This window comes from Anomaloglossus baeobatrachus, chromosome 9, assembly GCF_048569485.1.
Source record: "Anomaloglossus baeobatrachus isolate aAnoBae1 chromosome 9, aAnoBae1.hap1, whole genome shotgun sequence".
Classification (NCBI taxonomy): domain Eukaryota; kingdom Metazoa; phylum Chordata; class Amphibia; order Anura; family Aromobatidae; genus Anomaloglossus; species Anomaloglossus baeobatrachus.
Genome location: NC_134361.1, coordinates 88,801,660 through 88,816,876, shown reverse-complemented (window position 1 = coordinate 88,816,876; position 15,217 = coordinate 88,801,660). Strand labels below are relative to the sequence as shown.

Below are 15,217 nucleotides of genomic sequence, written 5' to 3'. Positions count from 1 at the left end.
TTTATCTGCGCTGAGAATCAAAAATACCGCGGAGCGCTATGTCATTTTTTTTAAAGATTTATTTTTACAGCACTGTGATGTCCAGCAATCAAAATACAGGGAAGCCCATTTTGTTTTTAGTTATTTAAATAAATAATTTAAAAAAATATATATGGGCTCCCGCTGCATTTTTTGTATTGCTAGCTAAGGGTAATCCAAGCAGCTACTGGCTGCTAACCCCCACTGCTTGGTGTTACCTTCACTGGCAATGGAAAATCCAGGGAAGCATTTTTTAATTTTTTGGCCAAAAAACTACAAAAAAAGGACGTGAGCTTCGCCATATTTTTGTATGCTAGCCAGGTATAGCAGGCACGTGCTGGAAGAGTTGGATACAGCGCCAGAAGATGGCGCTTCTATGAAAGTGCCATTTTCTGAGGCGGCTGCAGACTGCAATTCGCAGCAGTGGGGCCCAGAAAGCTCAGGCCAACCTGTGCTGCGTATTCCAATCTCCAGCTGCCTAGATGTACCTGGCTGGACACAAAAATGGAGCGAAGCCTACGTCATTTGTTTTCTAATTATTTCATGAAATTCATGAAATAATAAAAAAAAAGGGCTTCCCTTTATTTTTGGTTCCCAGCCGGGTACAAATGGGCAACTGGGGGTTGGGGGCAGCAGTACCTGCCTGCTGTACCTGGCTAGCATACAAAAATATGGCGAAGCCCACATAATTTTTTCAGCAAAAAACTTCTGCATACAGTCCTGGATGGAGTATGCTGAGCCTTGTAGTTCTGCAGCTGCTGTGTGTCTGTATGGAGAAGAGCAGACAGCAGCTGCAGAACTACAAGGCTCAGCATTCTCCATCCAGGACTGTATGCAGAAGTTTTTTGCCCACCAAAAAAATGACGTGGGCTTCGCCATATTTTTGTATGCTAGCCAGGTACAGCATGCAGCTACGGGCTGCCTCCAACCCCCAGTTGCCTATTTGTACCCGGCTGGGAACCAAAAATATAGGGAAGCCCTTTTTTTTTTTTTTTTTTTAATTATTTCACTTATTTCATGAAATAATTAAAAAACAAATGACGTGGGCTTCGCCTCATTTTTGTGTCCAGCCGGGTACAACTAGGCAGCTGGGGATTGGAATCCACAGCACAGGTTAGCCCGAGGTTTCTGGGCGCCTCTGCTGCGAATTTCAGTCCGCAGCCGTCCCAGAAAATGGCGCTCTCATAGAAGCGCCATCATCTGGCGCTGTATCCAACTCTTCCAACAGCCCTGGAGCCGGGTGGCTTGTTGGGTAATCATGAGTTAATACTGGTTTTGTTCTACTAGCCAGTATTAAGCCAGAGATTCTTAATGTCAGGCACGTTTGACCCGGCCATTAAGAATCTCCAATAAAGGGTTAAAAAAAAGACACCACACAGAGAAAAAATACTTTAATAGAAATAAATACACAGACACATTAGAGACTCCATCTTTATTACCCCCTGTCAGCCCAATAAATCCCCAATAAACCAGCGCTGATAAGAGGTTTTTAATAGAGGCTTAAATTATAAGCAGCAATTTCAGCGTTCCAAGTGCCTTTAAATGAATTTGAAGAATCTGCACTTCAGGATTGTAGTGAGGATTGTAGTGAGGATTGTAGTGAGGATGAGGTGCCCCAGCCCATCATGGGCTGGGGCACCTCATCCTCACTACAATCCTCACTAGTGTAGTAGTAGTGACGATTGTAGTGAGGATGATTTGGCACCTCATCCTCACTACAATCCTCACTAGTGTAGTAGTAGTAGTGACGATTGTAGTGAGGATGAGGTGCCCCAGCCCATCATGGGCTGGGGCACCTCATCCTCACTACAATCCTCACTAGTGTAGTAGTAGTGACGATTGTAGTGAGGATGAGGTGCACCAGCCCATCATGGGCTGGGGCACCTCATCCTCACTACAATCCTCACTAGTGTAGTAGTAGTGACGATTGTAGTGAGGATGAGGTGCACCAGCCCATCATGGGCCGGGGCACCTCATCCTCACTACAATCCTCACTACAATCGGGAAGCAGGGTGCAGCCTTCACTCCGTGAGTGATCAGTGCTGCTAGCGGTAACAGCGGTAACGCTGACAGACGCGTTACCATAGCAACGGTGCTCCCGGAGCCGCGGTTAGCGGTGACGTCACCGCTAACTGCGTTGCTATGGCAATGGTTATCTCCGTTAATGACCGGCTGTGTCAGTGAGTGGTCACATGGCTATTTTGACGTCACGATAGGTCCTGCTTCTCTGCTGGCAGTGCTGGTCACCGGGAGGATTCAGCGATCATCGGATAGAATAGCGGCAGGAGACAGAGTGCAGGAGGGATCGCGGGGACCGGTAAGTGTTATGGCAATGTTTATTAACTGTTTGTGTACATTTATCATGCATTTTTATGTGTTTGTGATTGCCTCCCATTATAGCCTATAGGTTCGAGTTTGGTTCGTCGAACGTTCGACGAACCGAACTCGAACGGGACCCCCGATCGGCGAACCGACCTTGAGCCGAACCGCGACCGGTTCGCTCATCTCTAGTAATGTCCTTCTTCAATATGTTCTTCATTCTCCACTAGTGTATGTAGGAGAGCAGACAGCTGCAGAACTACAAGGCTCAGCATGCACTATCCAGGACTGTATGCTGGAGGGAGAGGCAGGGGGAGCAGAACTACAAGGCTCAGCATACTCCATCCACTAGTGGATGCAGGAGAGCAGACAGCAGCTGCAGAACTGCAAGGCTCAGCATCCTGCATCCAGGACTGTATGCAGGATTTCTTTTCCCCCCCAAAAAAATGACGTGGGCTTCGCCATATTTTTGTAGGCTAGCCGGGTACAGCAGGCAGGTACGGGCTGCTCCCAACCCCCAGCTGCCTATTTGTATCCGTCTGGGAACCAAAAATATAGGGAAGCCCTTTTAATTATTTCATGAATTTCACGAAATAATTTAAAAAAAAAAAATGAGTCCAGCCAGGTACAACTAGGCAGCTGGCGATTGGAATCCGCAATGCAGGGTGCCCAAGCTTTCTGGGCACCCCCGCTGCGAATTGCAGTCCACAGCCACCTCAGAAAATGGCGCTTTCATAGAAGCGCCATCTTCTGGCGCTGTATCCAACTCTTCCAGCTGCCCTGATGCCGGGTGGCTCTCTGAGTAATAATGGGGTTAGGGCTAGCTGTGTGTTATCAGCTGGCCCTAAGCCCGAAATTCATGTTGTCACGCCAATATTGGACATGGCCACCATGAATTTCTAGTAAAGATAAAAAAAAAAAACACAACACAGATTTTTTTTTTTTATTAGAAATAAAACACAACACAATTAGTGACTCCATCTTTATTGAAATAAAGAACCCCCCTCCGTAGTAATCCTGGGTCAAGGGTCCCACGCCGTCCAATCTGGATCCAATATCATCTGATCGATTTGCTGATCAGATGATGTGTCAGGTTCAAGGGCCTGAATCACATGACACAGCATCTGATTGTATAAACAGCTTTTATACAATCAGCTGATGCTTTGGTGCAAAAAAAAAAAAAAAAAACTACACACTTCTGTGCAGCGTCCGACTGGCTACCGGAGGAAACTCCAGTAATGCCAGGCCTGGATTCAGCTAACCGCATTGCACTCCGGAGCTCTTACCTGAGCTCCGGAGTGAAGCCGAGTCTGCTGAGTGATTGATTCCCTGCCACTTGCGGTTCAGTTCATGACAGCTGTAGACAGGCCGGGCTAATCTCCGGTGCTCTCACCTGAACTCCGGAGATCACCCCGGCCTATCTGCAGCTGTCATAAGCTTACTGCAAGCGAGGGGGAATCAGTCACTCGGCGCTCGCTCGCTGTACAGTCTAGGCTGATGCATCAGTGCAAAAAAAAAAAAAAACTACACACGTCCGTGCTGACTCCCGTCCGACCGCTGCAGGAGCTGCCGGTAATCGCCTGATGAGGTCTCCTGATGGCATCAGCCGATGGCCGGGCGTTAAAATCCGGCGTCACCGTGAGACTTACGATCAGCAGATGCGTCAGGTGGCCGCATCAGGTGATCACTGCCAGGTCCTCACCGCCAGGTCCTGCAGCTATCGGACATGCCTGGGAGCCGGCACACAGCCAGAGCGGGGGTGGCGGTACTGGGAAGAGGAGCTGGGAGTGGACATGGCACCGGGAGTCTGCAGACAGGCGAGTATGAGATTTTTCTACTGTTCACTTTTGATTTAGCAGCCGCTTCCACCTCCCACCCGGACATGGCACTGAGCGGGAAATGGAAGCAGCGGTGGCGGTACCGGGAGGATTCACGCTTCTGTGTTTACTGACAGAAGGCATCCCCTTCCTGTATATGTCACTGTACTACTCACCCCTTGCATTTACAGCTGCGTGTTTAGTCATAGAAACGCGCTAAAACGCAGCTATATTTGCAATTTGCATTTTTCATTGCGTTTTTGAACATCTCATTGAACTCAATGGGTGGAAAACGCAGTGAAAAACGCAAAAATAATTGACATGCTGCATTTTTGTGGGCACCACAAAAACGCAGCTAAAAAAAAACGCTGTGTGCAGACAGCAAAAATCAAAACTCAGACTTTGCTGGGGAAGCAAAGTCATGCAGTTTTCTGAGCAAAAACGCACCCGAAAAACGGCGCTAAAAACGCACTGTGTGAACTTACCCATATAGTGTGACTTCAGGCAAAGAAGCTGTCAGTCAAGGAGGAGCATTTGGTGTGGGGAACAGAGCTGGAGCTACAGAAATCCGTTTAGCCTCATTTGTATATCAATTCAGTTGCTGATTTCTCAGTATTGGAGGAACAGACTGTCCATGTAAAGGTATGGCTGGACTTGTCTTTGAAACAGCTATATGCACGTATAAATAGTTTTGGAATCTTTTAAATAATATGTTCCTGTGTGTAGCTGTAATTGTTAGTTATGTGATTCCCGCTCAGTGTCCATCGCCTGCGTCTACTTGTGGTAACACAAAGCCCCTTCTGAGCGCAGATTCTTAATGGCCGCCCTGTTGAGATACATCTGATGATGATAGTTTCATTTTCCATTTGAATAGCTATGTATTGTAAATTACCTGAATCATAAACACACAACACTGTTGGTTATAAATGACTTTGTGACCAAATGTAGAACTGGTGGAGGAAGGTTGAACTAGATGGACCTAGGTCTTTTTTTTCAACCTTAGTAACTATGTAACTATATAAAGGCGACCAAGCTCTGCTGAAAGCTTCTAACACACTTTGGATTAGACCTTTAATTTTCCTCAATTGTATAACCAGCCTCCCCAAAATGTTCATTCTATTTTTATTTTTTTTTAGACAATTAGAAGGCGCAAATAATGATCAGTTGGAGGGGGTGAAGATTTAAAGAAATTGTCCATTACTTTTTCATTGATGGGCTATCCTTAGGATAGGTCATCAATGTCTGATCGGCCGGGGTCCGACACTCTGCACCTCTATCAATAAGCTGGTCCCGGCAGCAGCAGCAGGAAATGCTCAGTTCCGGGGCTGCTCCATCCTCTAATAGTGGCCGCGGCCAGGTACTGCACATCCGCCTTCCATTCTAATCAATAGGAGGCAGATGTGCAATAGCCAGCCGCGGCCACTATATAGATGTGCAATAGCCAGCCGCGGCCACTATAAGAAGATAGCGCAGCTCTGGAACTGAACATTTCTGGCTGCCGCCGCCGGGAGTGAGAACAGCTGATCGGCGGGGGTGCCAGTTGTCGAACCTCGGCCGATCCTTTTAATTTAGCATTTCTATCTAAGAAATAAATATGATTTGTGTTTTGTGGTAAAAGAGCAATAAGTTAAAGGGATATTTCCATCTCCAAGATCCTATCCCAATATGTAGTAGGTGTTATAATATTATTAGCGAATACCTCCAATTAGAAATGTTCACCTCCGCTATGTCGTTAACCTCATGTCCAGGGCATTGCAGGACCTTAGGTATCCATGGTTACGACCATGAGCAATTAACTAACTCACTATATGCATGGTTGTAGCCAATATAATATAATATTATATTATAATTAAGCCAATATAATATTATTATTAAGGTCCTGCAATGCCCTGTACATGAGGTAAGCGATAGTGAATCAGGAGATGTAGAATACATAATTGGAGGTATTTGCTATTATTATTATTATTATTGTTATTACGCCTACTACATATTGGGATAGGATCTTTTGAGATGGGAATAATCCTTTTAATGGGAAAACTCGGTCAGACCGTGCTGGAATACTGCACTTCCATATGTGTGAATATCTGTTGCCTATGGCTTTACTGTAGCATTGTCTGTCCTGGATCTGCTGCATATCAGTGGTTTGTTCTCGACACATTTCGCCCCCTCAGGAATTTAGCAGTTGTTTTCCTGTGGGATGAATGGGGGAAACATCTGCACTACAGTAAAGACCCATTAGGATTAGTGTTTAATCTCACACTTTTTCACTGCTCATAATTCCAGCTGCTAACACCCTTTCTGCCAGTGCCGTTCTCCGCACCTTACTGTGCTTGGCCACCAAGGCTTGTTAGCTGTATAGTGTATTTTCTACAACCTACCTGTGTATGGTGCCACCTTATTTTCTCTACATTACCTGCTCTATCCCATTCACTATGTTTGATAGATCGGCATTTTTATGATATCACTATTTCGATATTTGCAGTTCCATTGTTAATACCTTCATTCATTGTGCTTTTCAGGTGGCCTCCTTCTTACTGCTGGGTATATTGAGTATGATGCTGCCGCAGTGCCAAGTGTTCGAAAGCGTCATTGTTGTGTGCCTTTTCCTTGGCTTGTGCGATGGCTTTCTTATCAGTATGATGAGCCCTATTGCTTTTGAGTTGGTGGGCCCAATGCAAGCCTCACAAGCTATTGGCTATGTCCTGGGACTGATGTCCATTCCAATGACCGCTGGACCTCCTTTAGCAGGTTTGTCTTAAAGCATTGATTGTTAACTCTCTAATAGATTGTTAATGGATTATTTCTCCATATCCTATAGAAATTGGTATTAATATGCAATCAAATAAAAAATGTTATCAAAAGGAGCAAACATACACTAAATCAGCTGGACACATAAGTTGAAAGCCTCCTAAACTGGCTCTGGTGTCAGACAGGGGTTTTTCACCCCTAAGTTCTCAATATCCAATCGGTGGGGCTATGACACCTGGCACAGCTCAATTTAAGGTGTAGTGACCACTAGAACAGCTCATAATCACTTGAATAGTAGCTGACCTGCAGTACTCTGCAACTGCTGCTATACACTGAATAGAGCTGTGCTGTGCAGCCTCATTCGATGCTTACAACTGGCCGTCACCATACATGCTTGTTGATTGGGGAGGTTTCCACTCCTGGGACCTCCACCAATCTGATATTGATGGTCTACCCTGAGAATACTATCCTGTGGACTGTAAGTACGTTGATGTGCTCTGAATGCATTTCCAGGCTAATTTGTTTGTTGTTTCAAAGCTCTGTTTCTCAGCAATGGCACATTATTACAAGGCTAGTATCATTTTTGGACATCTTCTAGGACCTATAAAGCTATTCCAATAGTATATCAAAATAGCCTTGAAAAATTTCATGTTTAAGTGGACACTTTATGTAATAGTGGCTGCAGGGCATACTAAAACATTTATTTTTTAAATGTTGCCTCTCCGTTTTTAGCATTCAAATTATTTGGCACCTAATGAGTTAACTTTTAATTCCAAGTGGGTGATATCCGTTTTCTCCACGGAAGTGTATTCCTCCCTGTGTGATGCTGACCAATCAGAAGTATCCAGCAACATAGCAGAAAAAGAACATGCTCTACATCAGGGGTCGGGAACCTTTTTGACTGAGAGAGCCATGAACGTCACATATTTTAAAATGTAATTCCGTGAGAGCCATACTCACCAGGGGGGTGCGGCGGTGGTGGAGCGGTTCAGAAGGTCCCAGAAGGCAGGGTAGGCTCTGCTGCAGGCACAGAGAAGGGGGTGTCACAGCTGAAGAGGGTCAGCGATACTGCTGCGGGCTCGTGCGGTGTCACAGTGGCGAGCGCCATTGATCTGCCGACGGGCTGCTTTGAATCTCCCCCAGTTGATCAGATCGACTTGAAGAAAATGACCACGGCGCATGTGCAGATCGACGCAATGGACTTCAAGAAAATGGCCGTGGAGTCCTATCTGTGCATGCGCCACCTCCACGGCCATTTTCCTGAAGTTGAGCTCGTCAAAAAAAAAAAGTTTTTTTCTCCGCCCTGCAGCCACTATTTTATTGTGTCCAGTTCACCGCAAAAAATGTGGTGAAAGGTCAATGTAATTACCACAGTAGTACTAATTTCCATGTGACCAAACCCTTCAATCATTGGCCTTTGTTGTAAACCACTGTGTAGAACGCTGTGCATGCACTAGTTTCTATTCCAGTGTTATTGGAGGCTGCTGACGGGAGGCTCTGGTCACATGTGCCTCCATCATCCGTGTTAGCCAGAGCACCATACTAGTAAGGGGAGAACACTTTTTTTAAATGCAGACATTGGCGGTGATAAGTAAAATGCATTAGTAACTGGATTAAAAGGGTTGTCCTCTATTGACAACCCCTGCTCAAGTCGTATGTTTTCCCTATTTAAAATATAACTTATACTCTTTTCCAGTGTCATTCCAGTGATATTGGCATTTTCTTGCCCTAGACCACATAACTGTGTGCTGTCACGTGCTACCGGTGGACAATCAGTGGCTGCTTCATTCTCCCCAATTTTGAACAGATCGCTTATATCTGAAAGAAGTGAATACTGCTGCTGTCTCTTTTTCCTCTGGATATATGTGACACGTCTGAAGAGAGGGAGAGTGAAGCGGCCACTGATTGGCAACCGGGATCACGTGACATCAGTTACGCGATCCAGGGCGAGACTGTTCCGACACCACTGGAATGGCGACTGCAACGGAGGAGAGTATAAGTGACATTTTAAATGGGGGAAACATATGGATTGAGACCGGGTTGTCCAAGTAGTGGCCAACCCCTTTAAGTGAATGTATCCTGGACATGTGTAAAATAATTGGAAATTGCCCAAAGTCTTTAAGGTGCCGTTTTCCAATAAAATTAAAGAAACTTTTATTTTATTTTTATGTGAATGTAAAAACAAATATTAAATTTTGTCTCTTGTCATAGGCCTGCTCCGGGATCATTTTGGTAATTATAACTTGGCATTTTACCTGGCTGGCATTCCCCCTCTGATCGGAGCTCTGGTTCTTCTGTCTGTTCCTCTGCTCCATGAGCGAGACCTGAAGAAGGCAGAACAAGTTGAAGCAGGGAAAGAGAAGACTCAAGATGGCGTTGTGAACGGAGAACTTCTTCCTGGGAGCCCTGTGACTGATGCTTGTGTTTAAATAGCTTCTCAGAATTCACCCCCCACAGGGCGTAATACCAGCCACATGGCACTTCTAGGTAGAAACCTATTGTAGTTGTTCTGAGTTGCTGTTCACCTGGAAGCGTCTCATAATGGAGCCATTTATTGTTAGGGAGTCATATAATTGATCTGATTTTATACAAGGCTCATTAGAGATGTGATTTTATGTTTGTACAAAACACTACGTGAGGGAGGGATCCTGTCTGCTGATGTCAGACTCCAGGATTACCGGAGGTGACCCTTTATGAACGTATATGTTCTGTGTCATTCCTCTGTGTTCTTGTGTGAAAGAGACCTGATCATGCTGCGTGGTTTGTGTCCTCACAGACGCCATTTCATTGAATGTTCACTTGTCGTACATTTTACTTTGCTTGCTCATCATTGAGAAACCACATTTGAGGGGCAGACGTAAGAAAAGTCACAAGTTCCTGTACTTTCGAGTGTAGTGTTGAAATTTCAATGTGTGATTTTGTTAATTGGCCTTCTCCCTCTTCGTAATTTAGGGAAGAAATAGATCTTCTTATTTCTATCCAAGCTGGTGACACCACATGTTTTTAGTGAAGCATGCAGGTAACGAAAGAATTTTGCTCGTCATAAAACGTTTCGCCCCTGGCCAAGCTCACGCATTTCCATGGGATTTGCTCATGTATCTTTTCTCTTGTGTAAGATCAGAAGTTTCATCACGCCAAGTAAGCTTATCCTTTCTGGAAAGTTTTCTGTTGTAACCATCATTCATGTATGACCATTGCACAGGGGTAACCCTTGCACCTTATGTCAAAAGATGACCAGCCATATTTTAGACTTGTCTATCTACCTACATAGAATTGAGGGCAACGCTGTAGATGGGGCATGCTGCACTTTTTTGACAAGTATGAAAAGGATTTTGCGGGTGGGCATGTGGCCCTATGCTCTTTTGTCCCTGGATGGTAGGGTGTGAGAACATGAACTGGTATACAATGCTTTTTATTGCATTGGAAAGCTTAGATTTATCAATAACCAGTGTCCTTGAGCCTAAAAGCAATATAATGTAATGTGCATACAGAAAAAATGTCAAACTGGGAGGGCTACCTGAGATTAATTCAATGAATTGTATAAGTTAAAGGGTTTTTTCTAGTATAAGAAAAATGTAAAACCGCACCACACCGGTCCACGGGCTGTAAGTGGTACTGCACCTCAGTCCCATTTGATTCAACAACGTAGCTGAGCTGCAATGCCAGATGAAACCGATGGGCACCTGAGGCACTGTATCTGAGAGAAAGAAGCCATGTTGTTCTAATCTTAAGATGTAGGATTGTACAGGGTCTTAGGTTGCCAAAACATGTAGGCCTGCCGGACTTAGGAGTATAAATCTAACAATGCCTTCTAATTATATTCCATGGCCTATTGGTAAAATTAAACAATGTTTCCAAAATCCTTTAACTTGGCCATAAATAGGTAATTCCAAAAGGACTTATTCCATGGTATGGGAGGTTGCATTTGCATTTGTCCATGTTTAGTAGATTTAATAATGACGACATATGTCAGTTAAAGATGCTGTGCATCTATCTTTCGGAGGATATTCCCGCAGTGCAAGAGATCCGGGTTATGGGGACATAGACCACTTGACTGCTTATATCTATAGGAGATGGTGATATCAATTTGTACGACTATGAAGCAATGTTGCATGTGTTCTGATGCTGCAAGAAGTGAAATAGAGGTATTCAGTACAAGCTGGACTAAACAGATCATGTGGGCACAGGGATGTGATGGCCGCTGTAGGTAGTGAATGTCGGTGCAGTTTCTCTAAGCATCTGGCATCTTCGCTCTTACCTTGTGCCGATTGGGTGAACAGTACCGGAATAAAACTATATGCTTGTCTGTACTGCCCAGAGATTTCCAATAAAGCCGGGTTTCCTTCTGCAGAGGACCAGTCCTGGGGTGTGAATGGTAAGCAAACCTGACTCTTCATATGAGAACGGTGTAATGTTCCTTCACCCATCTGCACAGTCTGTAGGGCTGTATCACTCACACTTGTGATTGGTTGGTTATGTGATGACAGAGGCTTTATCTACGTTAATTGTTTGCACAAAATCCAACAATATTGTACTACAAAGATGTGTGCGTATGTGTGTCTCCTGTAGAGTACTGCCTACTGTACAATGTTTTACTGTCACTGTAGTTGTCTGTCTGAGGCTTTGCGCTATTAATCTAAAAAGGTAGCAGAATCGGGTCAGAATAGTGACAATAGTGGCTATTTAGTTGGACTGTTTGTAGCTGCAAATGTAATCAGCAATTAGTAACGTAAAACTGTGTGGACATAATTTGCTGCTGCACTTATTACAATGGAAGCAGCCTAAATTCATTGCTGCCAGGTGAGGACTGGGGCTGGTTCACTTCCATCTCTGCAGTCCCATAGAGAGCGCGCAGCCACCACTCCATTCCAAGCAGGCGATTCATGCCCCATTATTGGAATTGGTGGGAATCCCTGTAATCAAGCCCTACCAAATCCATAATTTAAGCGATTCAATGCCTTATTATTGGAATTGATGGGAATCCCTGCAATCAAGCCATCCCCAATCCATTATTTTTGGTGATTCAATGCCCCATTATTGGAAATGGTGGGAATCCCTGCAATCAAGCCCTCCCCAATCCATAATTTAGGCGATTCAATGCCCCATTATTGGAATTGGGGGGAATCCCTGCAATCAAACCCTCCCCAATCCATAATTTAGGCGATTCAATGCCAAATTACTGGAATTGGTGGGAATCCCTGCAATCAAGCCCTCCCCAATCCATAATGTAGGCGATTCAATGCCCCATTATTGGAATTGGTGGGAATCCATGCAATCAAGCCCTCCCCAATCCATAATTTACTACCCATTCCTTTGATAGGTGATCACTTTTAATGTTGTGAATAGCCTTTTAAAAGCATTTTGACCAAAAGAAGGGGATTCTAAAATGCAACAAAAGTCTTATACTTCTTAATGGGGTTATCTGGGTTTTTTCTCTTGGGGCTAAGAACTGACAGGCAGGTAGTTGATAATTAACTGCCTGTTCTACCCAGCGCTGGCTCTAAGCGGTGATAAATCATTACTGCCGGTGATCCTGTTGCTTCATTTGACCTCACGTCAACAGAGCAGCTCTTCCTCTCTCGGGCAGTTCTGTTGATGGGCCATGACTGCCAACATCATGCTGATTTAACAGCCGTCTCCCTGCCGTAAGTCAGTAATGATCCAGTTGTCAATTAGCATACTATCGGCTGTAACACCCCATCAACCAATGAGGGTAGAAGCAGCTGCACTGTCAATAAGACATTACCGGATGCCACAGAGTCGCCGGCAGGGGTGGTCCATCAACGCTCTGAGACATTGGATAGAACCTGTCTCATAAAAAAATAAACTAGTCCTGGCTAACCCCTTTAATGGATCCAATCACTTTTTAGGTAAAAAAATAAAAATGTGTAATCCTGCACTATGTGAACTTGGCCTTCAAGAGTAAGGTTTAATATGGCTGCATTTTAGAGCCCATATTACAAGCACAATTAATGTGCCTACCTGTGGTTCTAACAAACCAAACCTGCATCAAGGTTCAGTTATAATGACTAGGTTGCGGCTGTAAGAGAGGCTAAGTATATACACCTGTGCCGAGCCAGCTTAAACTACAAAATAAGGCCCTGTTCACACTTTTGAATTTCGATTTTAGTTTTTCATGTATTTTCTAGCAATAAGACTGGATGAAAGTTCAGCTCCTAAATCTTTCTCAAATGTGGCTCACCGCCTGTAGGAAAACTAATAATCTCAGTATGACAGGACCACCTCTGGCTATGCTGGGAGGAGACTATTGCTTTAAGGCCGCTTTACACGCAAGAACATCGCTAACGAGATGTCGTTGGGGTCACGGAATTCGTGACGCACATCCGGCCTCGTTAGCGACATCGTTGCGTGTGAAATGCACGAACGACCGTTAACGATCAAAATAACCTAATCATTGATCGTTGACGCGTCGTTCCTTTCCCGATTATCGTTGCTGTTGCAGGACTCAGGTTGTTCGTCGTTCCTGCGGCAGCACACATCGCTATGTGTGACACCGCAGGAACGAGGAACATCACCTTACCTGCGGCTGCCCGCAATGAGGAAGGAAAGAGGTGGGCGGGATGTCCGTTCCGCTCATCTCCGCCCCTCCGCTTCTATTGGGCGGCCGCTTAGTGACGCCGCTGTGACAAAGAACCGCCCCCCTTAGAAAGGAGGTGGTTCGCCGGCCACAGCGACGTCGCTAGGCAGGTAACTACGTGTGACGGGCCCTAACGATCTTGTGCACCACGGGCAGCGATTTGCCCGTGACGCACAAACGACGGGGGTGGGTACGCTCGTTAGGGATATCTATACCGATATCGCTGCGTGTAAAGTGCCCTTTAGTGTCTGCTCTACAAATGCGTGAACTATCTACATAAAAACCTATGACGTTGAGGTTTGTCAGTTGGGTGAAAACTAACTTCTACCCAAATCTGAAAAATGTGTAACTGGCAAGTCAGATTAAGTTGTGTGGTTTGATTTGGGTAATCACCAGGTAATAAGATTTACCGATAAAATATGGACTTTTCCAAACTCTTTGAGAATCTTGCGATGAGTGGAAGTCCATCTGGATCAAACTGCAAGCTCTTGTCTTACGAACCCACCTGGAGTTTTGTATGGAGGGGATGAGCACCGCATTGCACATGGCTCCTGTGAAAACGGGAAAGGGTCTTTCTCTTTTCTTTGTGAAGCAACGTATGTCATGATGTAAATAAGTAGTGCTTTTTCTGCAATATATACAAGCTGCTCATCATATCTAAGAATCAATGACAATCATTCGTAGGCGGAAACCTTGCCTTAGAGGAGATAGGAGAATCGCTAGAGCATCAACCAAGGAGACGTGAATGCACATTAGCTTTACTATTTTACAGACTTGTGAAGCTGTGGATATTTTTTATTTGATTTGTGTAAAATGTGTAAACCAAGTTCATAGTGCTGACGATGTTTTGTAGTGCATGTCTTCTTGCTGTAAGCCTTTTGTGCATTTTCTATATTACCTGGCCTGCAGTACTCACTGTGAAATCCAACGTGTGGTTAATTCTTGTGGAACCAAGGACTAGACTCATCTCTACCCCATGTCAGTCACTGATATTGGGGTCACATAGCTTGGTAGGTCCATTTATAAATGAAATGTCCTACTCTCATGCTATTACACACACCTCTGACATTGTTTTACTCTTAATTCAAGACCACGGAAATTCTCTTACGTCCTGATATCAACTTTTCACACTTAGGAAAAGTTTAACTCAAATGAAAATGACTTGTCTTTATATGCATACACCGGTGGGAGATTCATGAGTAAAGTCTGACAGACCTCATAAATCCATGCATTGGTTGCGACAAATAGATTGCAGGAGGATATATTAAGATGTCTCTGCCCTGAAATTAGGCTGCAATTCACACAGCAACATCGTATTGCATCGAATTTTTTTTTCTCATCAGTTTTTAAAAACTGAAGCACGTAGACTGCCTGAACTTTTATCCATTCACTCTTAAAGGGGTGGTTCACCCATATTTTTTATTGTCTAGATAGATATTATATTGAAAAACAATGTTTCTCTCAAATACCTTATGTTGGCAATAGTGCCTGTGAGAGGCGCTGTTGCAGACCGCTGTTCCCCGCTCTGTGACCCCCAGCCTCCGTGACCTCAGGGATCCGGTGACGTCACATCAAGTTCCTGATACCGCGGCCAGCCGCAGTGTCCGTGAGTGATGGACTGTGGGCGGTGTTTCACAGCTCATCACAGCCCTCCTCCCTCACAGCAAAGTGCTGCAAGCAGGAGACGCGCTGTGCTGTGACAAGCGGTGAAACACCG

The 15,217-nt window shown here is 44.7% G+C and overlaps 1 protein-coding gene across 1 annotated transcript in view; it reads left to right on the top strand.

The window, feature by feature from the left end:
* Window positions 1-14,974, top strand: part of SLC16A2 (solute carrier family 16 member 2) — a 243,117-nt gene extending 228,143 nt beyond the window's left edge. The window contains exons 5-6 of the mRNA XM_075323867.1: window positions 6,674-6,902; window positions 9,114-14,974. Coding sequence (XP_075179982.1) covers window positions 6,674-6,902; window positions 9,114-9,331 — 447 coding nt within the window. The 3' untranslated portion in view covers window positions 9,332-14,974. The remainder of the gene's footprint in view (window positions 1-6,673; window positions 6,903-9,113) is intronic.
* The last annotated feature ends 243 nt before the right edge of the window (window positions 14,975-15,217 follow it).